This window comes from Bos taurus, chromosome 9 (assembly GCF_002263795.3).
Source record: "Bos taurus isolate L1 Dominette 01449 registration number 42190680 breed Hereford chromosome 9, ARS-UCD2.0, whole genome shotgun sequence".
Classification (NCBI taxonomy): Eukaryota; Metazoa; Chordata; class Mammalia; order Artiodactyla; family Bovidae; genus Bos; species Bos taurus.
Window position 1 is genome coordinate 73,361,141 of NC_037336.1, and position 15,230 is coordinate 73,376,370.

Here is a 15,230-nt window from a genome sequence, read left to right on the forward strand (position 1 = left end):
AAGCAGAGACATTACTTTGCCAACAAAGGTCCGTCTAGTCAAGGCTATGGTTTTTCCTGTGGTCATGTATGGATGTGAGAGTTGGACTGTGAAGAAAGCTGAGCGCCAAAGAATTGATGCTTTTGAACCTTGGTGTTGGAGAAGACTCTTGAGAGTCCCTTGGACTGCAAGGAGATCCAACCAGTCCATTCTGAAGGAGATCAGCTCTGGGATTTCTTTGGAAGGAATGATGCTAAAGCTGAAACTCCAGTACTTTGACCACCTCATGCGAAGAGTTGACTCATTGGAAAAGACTCTGATGCTGGGAGAAATTGGGGGCAGGAGGAGAAGGGGACGAAAGAGGATGAGATGGCTGGATGGCATCACTGACTCGATGGACGTGAGTCTGAGTGAACTCCAGGAGTTGGTGATGGACAGGGAGGCCTGGCGTGCTGTGATTCATGGGGTCACAAAGAGTCGGACACGACTGAGCGACTGATCTGATCTGATGGACTGTAGCCTACCAAGCTCCTCTGTCCATGCGATTTTCCAGGCAAGAATACTTGAGTGGGTTGCCATTTTTATCCACCAGGGGATCTTCCGCAACTAAGGGATTGAACCTATGTCTTCTTCATTGCACGTGGATTCCTTACCACCGAGCCACCTGGAAAGCCCTAACAAATGGTATTACATCTCACTAAAAAGCTTTTCACAGTGAGGTAAACCACTAACAAAATGAAAAGGCAGCATCCTGAATGGGAGTAGATAGCTTGGTGATATATCCAATAGGGGGTTAATATTCAAAAGAACACATGCGTCTTAATAATATATAAACAAACAAACAAACAATCCAATTGAAAAATGGGCAGAGGATCTGATCAGATATATTTCCAAAGAAGACATCCAGATGGCCAATGGGTACATGAAAAGATGCTCAATATCAGTTGTCATCAAGATAATGCAAATCAAAATCACAATGAGATATCACCTCACACCCGTTAGAACTGCTATCCTCAAAAAGACAAAAAATAGCAGATGTTGGGTAGGATGCAGAGAAAAGGAAACCTCTGTGCACTGTCAGTGGGAATGTAAATTTTTACAGACACTGTGGCAAAACAGTAGGGGAGGCTCCTCGAAAAATTAAAATGAGAACCACCATGTAATTCAGCAATTCCACTTTTGGGTATTTACCTGAAGAAAACACAAGCACTATTTCAAAAAAAATGTATGTATCCCTACGTTCACTGCAGCGTTATTTACAATAGCCAAGATACGAAGCAAGCTAAGTGTCCACTGACAGATGAATGGACAAAGATGATGTGGTATATATAATGGACATAAAAAGAATAAAATCTTGCCATTTTTGAAAACATGGATAGATCTAGAGGGTATTATACTAAGAGAAGTAAGTAAGATGGAGAAAGACAAATATCCTATGATTTCACTTACATGTGGAATCTAAAAGACAAAACAAATGAACAACAAAAACAGGCTCAGATACATGGGGGGATGGGCGAAACAGGCGAAGGGGATTAAGAGGTACAAAATTCCATTTACGAAATAAATTACAGCATAAGGAATATAGTCAATAAGATTATAATAATTTTGTATAGTGACAGATGGTTACTAGATTTACTGTGGTGATCACTTCATAATATATTTAAATGTTGAATCACCACGTCGCATGTCTGAAACTAACGTTGTATGCCAACTATACTTCAAAAAAATTAATTAAAAAAGATGTCCAAGATACACTGGTGAAATAAAAATATTATGATCCTAGTTTCATCAAAACAAAGAACAGACATGAACAGACATGTATTCATATATTCAGATAACATCTTTAACAGGGTATGCAAGAAACAGAGTGAAGATGAATGTTAGCTGGATAAAGGAATTTTATCTTTCATTTACACTATTCTCTATTGTTTGGATTTTTAAAACTATGAGCATATATTACTTTTATAGTATAAATAAAAATTTTACAAAAGGAACTTTATCAACAACTTTCCTCCACTAATACATGAATGATGTAGGTTAGTACTTAGGCTAGCAAAAATAAAAAGCCTAAAGAGTTCACAGTATAAACACAAATGAAAGTTGTCAGCACTTCTGTTTTCCCAAACCTCCTGAGTTGCTTTTCTCCCTGATAGCACCAGTACTCTTCTTTCTATAAGACGTAAATTTACAGCACACTACAGTGAAGATTTTCTAGAATGAGCTTGAGAAAACATTCTCCTATACCCCCGTGGTACATGTTAATTTGGGGAGTCTCTGGCCATTTGTGGAGTGTAATGAACAAGACTCATCCCCTCCTCTTGCAGACGAAAAGCCAAATGCTGCCATCACCTGCCAACACTTCAATGAACCAGATGAAATGTTGGGAGGTATCTGGTACACTGAGCGACACAACAGGTGTGTTCCACTTGGAAGGACTCAGACGATTTAGCAGCTGCCAAATGGTATAATTTTACTTCTTATTCTATAGTTTGAATAGAAATTAAAAAAAAAACTATTGAAGGGGTTTCTTTCCTGTTTTTCTTAAGAAGTACAGACAATATGATTCTAAAGGCTTCCACATGAAGAAAGGGTACAATGAAACAAACATATAAAGGGATGTAAAAATGCAGCGTGAGGGCTTCCCTGGTGGTTCAGTGGTAAAAAATCCACTTGCCCATAAAGGAGGCATCAGTTAGATCCTTGATCCAGGAAGATCGCACATGCTGCAAAGCAACTAATCCCCTGTGCCACTACCACTGAGCTTGCACTCCAGAGCCTGGGAGCTGCAACCACTGAGCCCATGGGCCACAGCTACTGAAGCCTACACATCCTAGAGCCCCTAGTCCTCAACAAGCAAGGCCACCACGAGAAGCCTGCGCACAGCATCTAGGGAGCAGCCCCTGCTCTTCACAGCTAGAGAAAAGCCCGTGTAGCAACAAAGACCCAGCACAGCCAATAATGTTGGCTATTATATTAAAAAAGGCAATGTAATGCAAAACGTGGCTAGCTGTGCAGGTAACAGCTGTCTGCCTGTGCTGCTGACTAGACGTGGAGGACAAAGGGTACTGGCCTGAGAGCATGGAGGCTGGGCTCCTACCAGCAGGGTTGTTCTGAACGAACTCCTTATAACCTTTCTGGATCTATCCTGATTTCCTCATCTACAAAAAGGAGCTGACTAGAATCACCAGGGTTGATCTCTAAGGTTCCTTCCATGTCACTAATTCTATAGTTCTATGAACTCAGGACCCACTCTCCAACTCGTCCCCAATTCTAGTTGCTTATCAGAGATCACTTTTCAGGTCCTTTTTTCTTTTTAAGAAAAAACTTATCTCATATATGATAATAAAAATAAAACTTGCACATGAAATTAAACATCTGATAGAATTTGTGGTAGGTTTATAAGGCAGGATCTTGATAAAATCAAACCATACATACTCTGATAAAGAAACTAAACTGAAGAAATGCAACTCTGCCAGGTGCTAAGGAAGCCCAGATACACATTTCTCAAGGGCTGGCTGTTTGCGTCACGACTCAAGAGTAAACCCAAGGCATTTTGGTTACCTGGGACAGCATTAACGTTTCCCGGGGACTTCTCACATAAGCTTAGATCATTCTTTATACTTTCTCCAAAAGGGACATAAAACAGTGTCTAAGTATTCATGTGCTATGTTCCACATGTGAAGACAAATACATATATGTAGGATTCTAGTGGCTCAGACAGTAAAGCGGCCGCCTGTAATGTGGGAGACCTGGGTTCAATCCCTGAGTTGGGACGATACCCTGGAGAAGGACGTGGCAACCCACTCCAGTACTCTTGCCTGGAAAATTCCATGGATGGAGGAGCCTGGTAGGCTACAGTCCATGGGGTCGCAAGGAGTCAAACATGACTGAGCAACTTCACTGGTTGGTTGGTAGTCTAATACATGGATTCAGATAAAGTAGATCAAAATGTGTTCTTCAACAAAAGAAATCCTTGTATCTTAAGCCCTAAAGCTTTATTTGAGCTCCATCTTCTCCAGGAGAATTTTTCTCCTTTTTTTCCTAAATGTATTCCTAGGCTCTCACAAATCCTTACTCTACCTATTTATGTTTTTAAATGTTTTACGTGCACATCTACAAGCTCTTTGGATCTGCCGGAATTAGGGTTTGGGCAGCAGTGGGATAGCCTGAAGCAGATCTCAAAGGTCAGGTAGGGTATCTGAAGGTCTGTTGGGATATATTATAAAGGTCTACTTCCAGCATGAAGATAGTCTGTGAGAAGACAAGGCACACACAATTTAAAAAATCAGTTACAGTCTAGACTGAGACTACGGTGTGGCAAGCTCTGCTAAGCAGAGGAGCGGCACAGGCAGTGAGAACCAGGGAGTCTCAGAGGCAGGGAAGAGGTCTCCTTCCATAGGAGCACAGGCTCATCTGGACGCAGCAGCCAGTGAGGCAGTGCCGGAGTTCCTTGTAACTCCTCTGGCTGAGGGACAAGTAGCTCAAGGCTGTTGGAGAGGAACACACCAAGGTGGGTTCAGTGTCAAAGTTCAGCCTGAGGCACAGGTGGGAATACCAGTAAGCCAACACAAGTAAAGGCCGTGTCTTTCAAAGCATCTCACCCAGTTCCTGACACAGACTACAAATCTTGTTAGTTGTTACGATGACTCCATGCCGATGTCATAAATGCTTTCAGTGCATGTATGTCTTTAGGTTAAATTTATATTCAGTTCAGTTCAGTTGCTCAGTCACTCAGCCATGTCTGACTCTTTGCGACCCCATGAATTGCAGCACGCCAGGCCTCCCTGTCCATCAACAACTGCCGGAGTTCACTCAAACTCACATCTATCGAGTTGGTGATGCCATCCAGCCATCTCATCCTCTGTCATCCCCTTCTCCTCCTGCCCCCAATCCCTCCCAGCATCAGGGTCTTTTCCAATGAGTCAACTCTTCGCATGAGGTGGCCAAGTATTGGGAGTTTCAGCTTTAGCATCATTCCTTCCAAAGAACACCCAGGACTGATTTCCTTTAGAATGGACTGGTTGGATCTCCTTGCAGTCCAAGGGACTCTCAAAGAGTCTTCTCCAACACCAAGGTTCAAAAGCATCAATTCTCTGGCACTCAGCTTTCTTCACAGTCCAACTCTCACATCTATACATAACCACTGGAAAAAGCATAGCCTTGACTAGATGGACCTTTGTTGGCAAAGTAATGTCTCTGCTTTTGAATATGCTATCTAGGTTGGTCATAACCCTCCTTCCAAGGAGTAAGCATCTTTTAATTTCATGGTTGCAATCACCATCTGCTGTGATTTTGGAGCCCAAAAATATTAATAAAGTCTGACACTGTTTCCACTGTTTCCCCATCTATTTCCCATGAAGTGATGGGACCAGATGCCATGATCTTTGTTTTCTGAATGCTGAGCTTTAAGCCAACTTTTTCACTCTCCTCTTTCACTTTCATCAAGAGGCTTTTTAGTTCCTCTTCACTTTCTGCCATAAGGGTGGTGTCATCTGCATATCTGACGTTATTGATATTTCTCCAAGCAATCTTGATTCCAGCTTGTGCTTCTTCCAGCCCAGTGTTTCTCAAGATGTACTCTGCATATAAGTTATTAGCATCTTCCTAAATTCTCAAATATGGTGAATTTCAAACAATGGATACTATTACACATGTGACATCTGCCCATAGCCAAATTCCATGCCAATCTTTTCAACTGTATCCACTGTAGTCCCCTTACTCTTATAGGCAACCATTGCCATAAATCCTTGCTGGATTTGTAACTGGAGTTTTACCAAGAATTGTTTGTGTTTCAATTCTCTGCACATAAGCTGTTCATTCACACATAAGCCAACCATGAACCACGGGGGCTAGAGTTAACAGTGGCCTCCTCTTAGCTCTCCACTGCTAATTTTAGGCTGTTATGTTATACCTTGACATCTGGCTATAACATCCTTTATGTATCTTTTCAGCTCTTACCTTCAGACTTGTGGTCACTCTTACACAGTGGTTCTTAATGTTGGTTGTACATTAAAATCACCTGGAAAGTTTCTGCAATCTACCCATGCCAAGGCCCTATTCCAGCCCAATTAAATCAATCTGTGGATGTGAACACAGGCCTTTTTTTTTTTTTTTTTTTTAATTTCTCAGGTGACTTTAATGTGAAGCCAAGGTTGAAACATCTGCTTTACACAAGAATTAAGAACTTCAGCTCCCGGTTCACCTGTGCTCTCTTCCTCCCAACTTTTATAACTGTCCTGGAATTTTAATGTCCAAGAGAACAACTTGCCCAACCAATAACTCTAATTCCTTGACCAGCTCAATTCTATTGCCATGTCCTTCAATTTCACTCCAGCTCTTATACACAACTCTGTGGATTTATCATAACTTTGAGTTATCTGGCATCTGATATATTAAATAAGCAAGAGAACTTCTGGATTTACAGGTCATCGTTTCAGTTGGTTAATTCCTTTCCTGTTTCACACTACGCTGCCACTGGGGTGTGGGAGGCTTGCTGCAACCTTGCTAAGTCTGCCAGTCTTCTCTCAATTCCACGTCCTTTCTGATCTGGCTGATCCTCTGTGGTGGGTCACTCCTGTGACTGTTTGACCAATGCTATCAAGTCTCTTCTGCTCTTGTTCTCTGTCACACCCACAAAACCTCCAATTATGCATCAGACCAAAGCTGCCTTCTGCACTGCCAGGCCTAGATGCTGAGGATTACTGAGGGAAAACCCAACAACACGGAAAGATGCCACCAAGGCTTTTACAGTATTCAAACAGTAGCTCTCAGAACTACTCAGGAATCTCTTTATTTGTCCCCAGTGAGCCCTGCTCCTGCTGTCATTACAGGTATTCTCACAGTCACTATTCCTCCTGTCTCACTTCTACGACCCTCACACTGGAAGCAGACCTGCCTTCCTGTTTTGGAGAACATGGAGATATTCTCAATTTCTAAGCTTCCACACTATCAACTTACCTGTATCCTCTTTTATGTTTACCTGTTTTAGAGGGGTAATGCTCTATGCTCCGGAGAAGGCAATGGCACCCCACTCCAGTACTCTTGCCTGGAAAATCCTATGGATGGAGGAACCTGGTAGGCTGCAGTCCATGGAGTCGCTAAGAGTTGGACACAACTGAGTGACTTCACTTTCACTTTTCATTTTCATGCATTGGAGAAGGAAATGGCAACCTACTCCAGTGTTCTTGCCTGGATAATCCCAGGAACAGCGGAGCCTGGTGGGCTGCCACCTATGGGGTCGCACAGAGTCAGACATGACTAAAGCGATTTAGCAGCAGTAGCAGCAGCTCTATGCTCAGCATGGCCAGACAACAGTCCTTTATGGATGGGGCTGTCCTGGGGATGCTATGATGTTTAGCCACATCTGGACCCCCACCCACTAGTTGTCAGTAGTACCCCTCACCTTGCTGATATTTACAGAAATTTCTTCAAGCATTGCCAGATGTGTCCTGGGAGGCAAAATCACCCTCGGTGGAGAACCATTGCTCTAAGCCAAGACTAATCTATCAACCTGTCTTTCCAATGCTCCTGCTTCTGCTAAGATCCACGTGTGCTTTCTTTATCTACCTTCAATGTGCGCCTGTCCCCTTGGCTTTGACACCTCAGGATATGCTTTTATGTCATTCCAGTATTTAGAAAGTCATTCCTGGAACCAGGTCATCCTTCCAGCCACCACTTGGTTTTCTTCAAGTGAAGCTCTGGGAATGTCTTCCCCAGGTTCACTTGCGGAGGCCCGTTCTGTTCATCAACCCTCATCCCAGCAGTGTGAGTCCCTGACACTAGTGCTTGCGTGCCAGGTCCTTGGTGGTCACATGCTGAGCCCCCACCTGACTAGCTGTTTCTGACACTCTTCACTGTACCCTCCCTGAACCTCTCTTTCCCCCTGGCTTCCAGGCCACTTCTTTTTTCCCCTTCTTTCTCCTTTGATTATTCTTTCTTAATCTTCTTCCCTTCAGCTGTGAAGTGAAAGTCGCTCAGTTGTGTCCAACTCTTTGCGACCCCATGGACTACACAGTCCATGGAATTCTCCAGGCCAGAATACTGGAGTGGGTAGCCTTTCCCTTCTCCAGGGGATCTTGCCAACCCAGGGATCAAACCCAGGTCTCCTGCATTGCGGGTGGATTCTTTACCAGTTGAGCCACAAGGGAAGCCCTTCACCTGACTGTCCCTTAAATCCTAGTTAGTGTTCAACTGGGATTCTGTCCTTGATTGCCTTCTCTCAGAACTCTTTGCTCTATGCTATCTCCTTTATTACAAACTTCAACTGTCTTCATACAATTCAATGAATACATTAACTCCCTCATTTTATTCTGAAGCTCTACCGTCTCTCAAATTCCAGTCCTGAATTACTAGCTCCCCAGTGAATATTTCTATCTGAGAGCCCTAGAGACACCTCTAACAAATCAAGATATCTATAACAACTCATCTCATCCTACTCCCAACATTCCCTTTCTGTAACTCCCCAAATTCTCCTTATTCCTTTATTATTTCTGTGGTACCACTATCCATGTAGCTGTATAATAAGCCTTAGCATTATCCTAGATTCCAACTTAATTAATCATATCTAATCAATCATAAAATCCTGCCAACTTTACCTTATGACACCTCCCCTACATCTCTAGTAGTTCAGGTTTTTATGTATTGTTTTCAATGGCTTCTTCACCAATTTTCCAGCTCCCTCTAATCCAACCACCATGCTGCCACCGGAATGGTATTTTTCTCCTGTAAATCTGTACATGTCATTCCTTCTCCAGGTAATCCCCTCTGTCTGAAGGCTACAGTCTAAGCATCTGAGCAGAGCATGCTAGGCCTGGCTCCTATATTTCACTTACTCTTCTTTCCATCAGGCCCTGTGCTGCCTACCATCCCATCCCATACCTTACCCAAACTATTCCCTCTGCTATAATGTTTTTTCTAACATCATTTACCTAGCACATCCTTTTTCATCCTATAAGCCTCAGCTCAAGCCTGGCTTCCTCCAGGAACTCTTCCTGGACTCCCTAGGGCATATTTTAGAGGATTAGATTTTCACTTTAGCTCCCACCATAGTCTGCTGAAATCGCCTGCTTGCAGAGGTCTCACCCATCAGCCTGTAGGCTCCTCAAGGGCAGGTGCCTTGGCTACTCAGTCTTGTTTCAGTGAGCACTAAAGCGTGCTTAGCACAGAAGTAAGCACTCAACAAATACAGAATGAATGGCAGAAAAATACACGACAGGTTCAACTGTCAGAAGCCTATCATGGCATGGTATTTGTTTATATATGTGTGTGTGTGTGTGTATATATATATATATATATATACATGTACATGCCTGCCAATTTATGGAGTCAAAAAGAACCAAAGTTACTCAGCCTAAGGTAAGAGTTAATGTCACATAATAAGTTAAATAAGTAATATATACGGTGGTACAGTGCTTATAAACTTTTCTACCAAAGCACTACCAGCATCAGAATTCTGCCTGATATCCTTAAGGAGTTGATCGCACAGGCTAAAAAATCATGACATTTCTCTGGCTGATTATATATCCATATTTATTTTAACCTGAAAACATTTAAAATTACAAACAAGTAAGAGGAATACTCTAGAAAGATAGAGCATCTTTATTCTGTGGGCCCCAATGTTTTTTTTTTTTAGCATAAATGTGGACTCCTCAGGTGAGGCTGCTGACAGTGTCAGTATCACAGTTACAGAAATATGCATTGAGTGGAAATAGCATGACACTAAAAGTTACAAGTTCCACTTTGGGTTTGCATCCTATCACTTGGGCTGTGACTCGGGGGTCTACTTTAATCTCTCTGAGCCTCCTCAGTTTCCTTATCTGGAAAATGGCTATAGTAAAGATTTGCCTTATATATTTCATAATGTTGGTGGCGATATTAGAAGAAATAATAATATAAACAATGAAGGGTATAAGCATGAAAAATGAAGTACTATTTCATCCAGAGATGGTGAAAATCAAAGTACATGGAATACATATACTTGAAAACATTTACCTTCTGTGGAGCTGGAAAAGCTTTTTCCATTTTGGCTTTCTCCTTAGGGGTTATAGGAGGGGATCGCTCCTTTACCTCCGGAGGCAATTCTCGATAGAGTGCTAGAATGGAACAAAGAATTCACATCATCAAATTGAGGAGCACCATTCCATGGGGGCAAAACAACAATGGGGAGGAGCAGACATGCAACTAAAGACACTGCTATTCACTTCCTTGGTCTCACAATAAGCTGACCCAGCACTTCATTAAGCCAACTCACAGTCTTTGTTATCCAAAGAGCACAACTTATGATCGGCAAGTCTTGATCAGCAGGTTTCAGAAATGGAGGAAGTCTCATTTTTACTGACTATGTGTGCGGTCATGCAGCTGCTTATTTCGTTTTATCTTAATACACATTTACCGAGAATCTGCTACATGCAAGATCATACAGCAAGATGACCAAGGACAGTCTTTGCTCTCAAGGAGCTTACAATGTAGTCAGAGACAGATGTATTCACAATGAACTGCAATATACAACAAAGTGTGATATTGTTCCGAAGAGAGACAGTAACAAAGACAAGTTCTGATGTGGAGATGGTAAACGCTTAATGGAAAAAGCGGCAGGTTTGTCAGACTAAAAAATAGGCAGGATTTTGCCAGGCGGAGGTGGATAAAGGATAATTTGCAAATATGGTATGAAATTAACAAACATGGGACTGGGAGTATGTATGACACAGAATCTACTCACGGTGTTCGGTCTAAGGTTCTTATAATCGAAAGTTATAATCTGTATAATCCATGTATATGCATGGTGTTGTTATGTGGGAATTTTAAAAGGCTAAAAAGGAAATCTGTTTTGGTTAAATGATGGGCAACTCTGAATTGAGACAAAGAGTTCAAAATTGAACCAAAGTTGTACCTGATCAAAATTCTAAAATTATGAGCTACATTAATGGGCTTTGTGTATGGGTTGATTTTATTATGGGTTTGTCTCTTACTGGAAAGGATGTTAGATGTGATTAATGGAGGCTGATCTAATTTCCCTTTCCAGTGGCTTAAGATACAAGGGAAATGTCCTTTGTGATAACAAGGTACCAATGTCTTCTATTATATCATTCTCTTATTGGATAGGGCTTTCAACTGAATGCTTGAAAGAGGTTATGTGTGTATATAACACACACACACACGCTCCCTCAGAGCATCTGCTCTGTATAACTGGTTTTGGATAAAGGAGAATTTCTCCTACTATTTTCAGAGTGGAATATGCTGCTGACAGTCATTTTTCCTCGAATGTTAAAACTGGGCAGGTGAGTTTTTGTTGCATTCAGGTAAAAAGCAGGATAAAAGGAAAGGAAAAGAATGCCTTATGAACTGAGAATTCAGTCATATTCTCAGGTTTTCTGAAAACTTTTTGTTTGTTCTGGCCTTTGCAAGCCTTTCTCAATAAGCAATGACTAATGCTAAAAAAAACCCCATCAATTATTCCGGGGTACAATAAAGAATCATGGCATCAGAAGGACATCCACTTCCTGAGACATGGAACTGCTTTCTGCACACAGCCACCAAGCATGGCTACTGTAGTATGCTTTGTAAGTCCCACTTTGGATCTTAAGGAAGAAAACCAAGTTTTATTGAATCTTTAATCCCCTGTGGATCAAATATCTATAGTTTTTCAATATTTGCAAACCTAAGAGGTTATTTCTGCAAACTAATTAGATTCTAAAGTTAGCATCTAATATCCTCCTGCCTGGACATACACAATCATTTTATACTATCAAGTGGAAAAATACTTTAAATGTTTCCACTTGTATCTGGAAGAAATAACTGATTATAATATCTAGTTAAAATGAAAGATATTCTCCAGAGTGACTAGGACTGTGCAGGAAGCTCTTGGTTTAAAAACAGCAGCTACCCCTGCAAAATTCCAGCTGCTGGTCCTGTGGGAAGCCATCACTGGGAGGGGAGGGGAGCCACCTGGATGTCTGAGATGACGGGGAAGTAAGAAGTGCTGAGTGGAGGGGAGAGGCCTGGGAATTAACCTGTCTCCAGATTTCTTCCTTCCACACTGCCTTAACTTTTCTCCAGTCTGCATACTCCTTTAAACATAGAAGTATATTTCATATAAGGTTTAAGAGTCATTAGCTGTTTAATGCTCAGAGAAAAAGAATTAAAACCATGGCACAAAGGAAATTAAGAATTTTTTTATGGGAGAGAAAAGTGGGTAATTTTCGAGACACTTAGCACTTTGGAGGGGAGGAGTTTGCTGAAAGCTGCAGATAAACAAGGGAGGGGAAGGAGTTACAGTGAGATTCAGGGCTCTTGGGGAGGGAGCTATGGGAAGGGCTGGGTGCAGAACCTGGAAGGTGATGCCCCAAGAGAAATAATTTTATCTGGGCCTAGCCCCCAGCACCCAGGATTCATGGAAGAAATTCTTCCTCCTTTCCTTTATTTCGTTTCCTTTAAAAATTTAGAACTGAGGTTAGAAATTAATAGTGCTTTTGTTCAGCCATAGTTTGGACTGAATGGAATTTCAGAGACTAGCCCCAAACCAACTATTATTTTAATAATTATTTTGCAGAAACAAAAGACTTGGTAAACATTCAAAATGGAGAGTGTTCTCTTGGCTGCCTCTATTCTATTTTTAATTAATAGAACTATATGATTTTAGTGTGTCTGGAAGAAAGCTTAGAGATGATGGAGTTTGACTTCCTTGTTCTGTGGGAAGAAACGGAGGCATGGCAGTCTTGGCTGTGATGCCAGGATTAGTGCTCAGTTCTCCTGACCCCTGAGCATTCTGCTTTTCCTATGCCACAGCGAGCTGACAACCCATGGGGACGTGTTTTTCTGAAGAAGCGCTGCTACGCTCTCCCCTTGCTTGATAGTCTTTACCCTTTGTTTTCAAGCTGTCTGTGTTACTTCTATTTTCTTCTCTCAAGGCCTGGTAGTAAATCTGCAGCTTTCAGAAACTTGGATTTAGAATTTCTTCTCCAGCTCATTTCTTTTTCCTTTTACAAATGAGGGCTTAATTTACTTGTGAATGGAACAATCTATTGCCTTTTTTTTTTTTTGATCAGGTGCCAGTTAAGCCTGGGGATACAACGTAAAAAGAATGGGAGTTGAGGAACTAGAGGTTCTTAGGTGCCTGTCAACCCAGGAATGGCAGGAGGAAGGGTGACGTCAGTGTGTGTGCAGCAGGTGGCCAGGAAAAGGGGCTGAAGGAGGTTGGTAGCAAGATGGGCAGGTCCCCTGGGATGGGAAGTCCATGAAGCTGGCATTCCAATCTCAGAATGTCATAGCTTTTGAGTGTACTAATGCCCCCCTCTTTTTTTTTTTTGCAACATGAGAATGAAGAGCAATACCCCATTGGTAAACATATGCAAAAGTAACAAGACAGCAAGTTAAAGAGCAGAAGATGATAAAATCTGGGACTATCAGTTACACCATATTAGTAAACCAGGAAGGGAGCATAAAACTTACTTTCACTAGCCACATGATTAGCTGGAAAATAACCTTCCTGTCCCTTTCCTATGCTGCCATACCACCAGTCTTCATTATCTTTGAAAAACACTCGGATAATGTCTCCGCGATGGATGGTTAGTTCATCTGATCGATTCGCTGTGTAGTCATAAAGAGCCACTACCTAAGGGAGAGATAAGACCACCACAGCTTTATCACAACTGTACCACAGAGAAAACCCCCAACATTCACTTCCTCTTGCAGAAGAACAGCTGAAACCAAAGCAGTACTTTGGTGAGTCTGAGGCTGTCTCAAGGTTTGCTAATGGGATCAGGGGTGGTGGGAACACAGCAGGAGAAGCAAGATAAAAGGCTGTGGGATTGAGAAATGGTTACGAGCATTCAATACACTAAGATTAGCTTCAAAATAGCAGATGTTAATTTTTTTTTTAAGTAAATTACTTGTGAAGCAAATAAAAAAAAAAGAAGCTCACACATCATTCACTGTTAGAATTGTTTCATTCTACATTTGGTCCCATTCCCTGTGCTAAGCAGAGGCATCAGAGTAAAGAAAAAAATCTCCAGAAGGTCAACACTTCTATAAAATAGGAAAAATGCAATGGAACAACCAGATTACATAATTTCATTGTAATCATTTGGGTTTACTGTCAATGTATCTTTTTGTGATGTATTTCTATACAAATACCATTTTTTCTGGTATTTTATATCAACAATCTAAATCTACCTTTAAAAATACCTTGATATGCTTATTTTCAAGACTCACAAATTTAAGAGGAAAGGCCTTCCTATGAGAACCCTCTTTCTCTGTTACGTTACAGTAGTCACTATATTTGATTCTTTTTTCTTTTGAAAAACCAAATTCAAAATGAATGGCTGCAGAGGCATCTACAAATTCCTTATAGCAGTTACAAGAAGGAAGCAAACCTCAACCCACTTCAGACATGATGCAGTGTATAAAGCAGGACATAATACAATATAAAGAATAGACTACTTCCACTTTTTCCCTATGCAAATAGAATTTGAAAACTTATAGGCTATACAAGTATAATGTAATGGAAAACTATCATTACAACCCTTTGCATTTAGGTTGCTGCTGCTGCTGCTGTCACTTCAGTCACGTCTAACTCTGTGTGACTCCACAGATGGCAGCCCACCAGGCTCCCCCGTCCCTGGGATTCTCCAGGCAAGAACACTGGAGTGGGTTGCCATTTCCTTCTCCAATGCATGAAAGTGAAGTTGCTCAGTCGTGTCCGACTCATAGCATTTAGGTTGAGTACTGATTTATTCACCTAACAAGTATTTACTGAAATCCTAATGTGCCTGGTTCTGTGAACGTACAGTGATAAATAGGATAACTTCTAGAAGAGGTACCTTGCTTAGGCTTTGCCAAGAATGACAGACAATCAGGAACTAGCCAGATGAAAAGATGGAAAAGTATGTCCCAGGCACTGAACCCCATATGTGAGAGTCCAGGGAACAGAAACCCCAAGTAGTTCAATATGGTGGGAGTCTGGCATTAGAGGGAAGAATCTGGATAGAAAGTGGGAAAGCCGAGGGTTCAGGAGTAAGTAGGTGCCAGATCATACATGCTGGAAGGTTCAGACTTATAGTATGGGCCATGGGAAGCTAGGAATTCCATAACAGCTTATAAAACTCTTTGTAGTGCCTTTAATTAATTTACAATATTTATTAACATATGAACCAGAAGATTTTAATGGATACATTTGGAATTGACTGCTGTCACTATACAATATAAGGGCACTAATGACATACAAGGGCAGTAATGATAATTAAATTAAATGGTAA

General features: G+C 41.5%; 1 protein-coding gene across 13 annotated transcripts in view; it reads right to left on the bottom strand.

The window, feature by feature from the left end:
* The window catches only part of AHI1 (Abelson helper integration site 1), a 219,379-nt gene that overhangs the window by 31,491 nt on the left and 172,658 nt on the right, over positions 1–15,230 (bottom strand). For 10 of the 13 annotated variants that reach the window (XM_059889903.1, XM_005210982.5, XM_002690265.6 and 7 more), the window contains 2 exons: positions 13,426–13,588; positions 9,970–10,070 (listed from right to left, as the gene is read on the bottom strand). In XM_059889903.1, the coding sequence (XP_059745886.1) occupies positions 9,970–10,070; positions 13,426–13,588 (264 nt within the window). Of the gene's footprint in view, positions 1–354; positions 7,209–9,969; positions 10,071–13,425; positions 13,589–15,230 lie in introns of those variants that run through there. The other 3 variants (XR_009495858.1, XM_059889907.1, XM_059889910.1) reach the window with 3 other exon arrangements.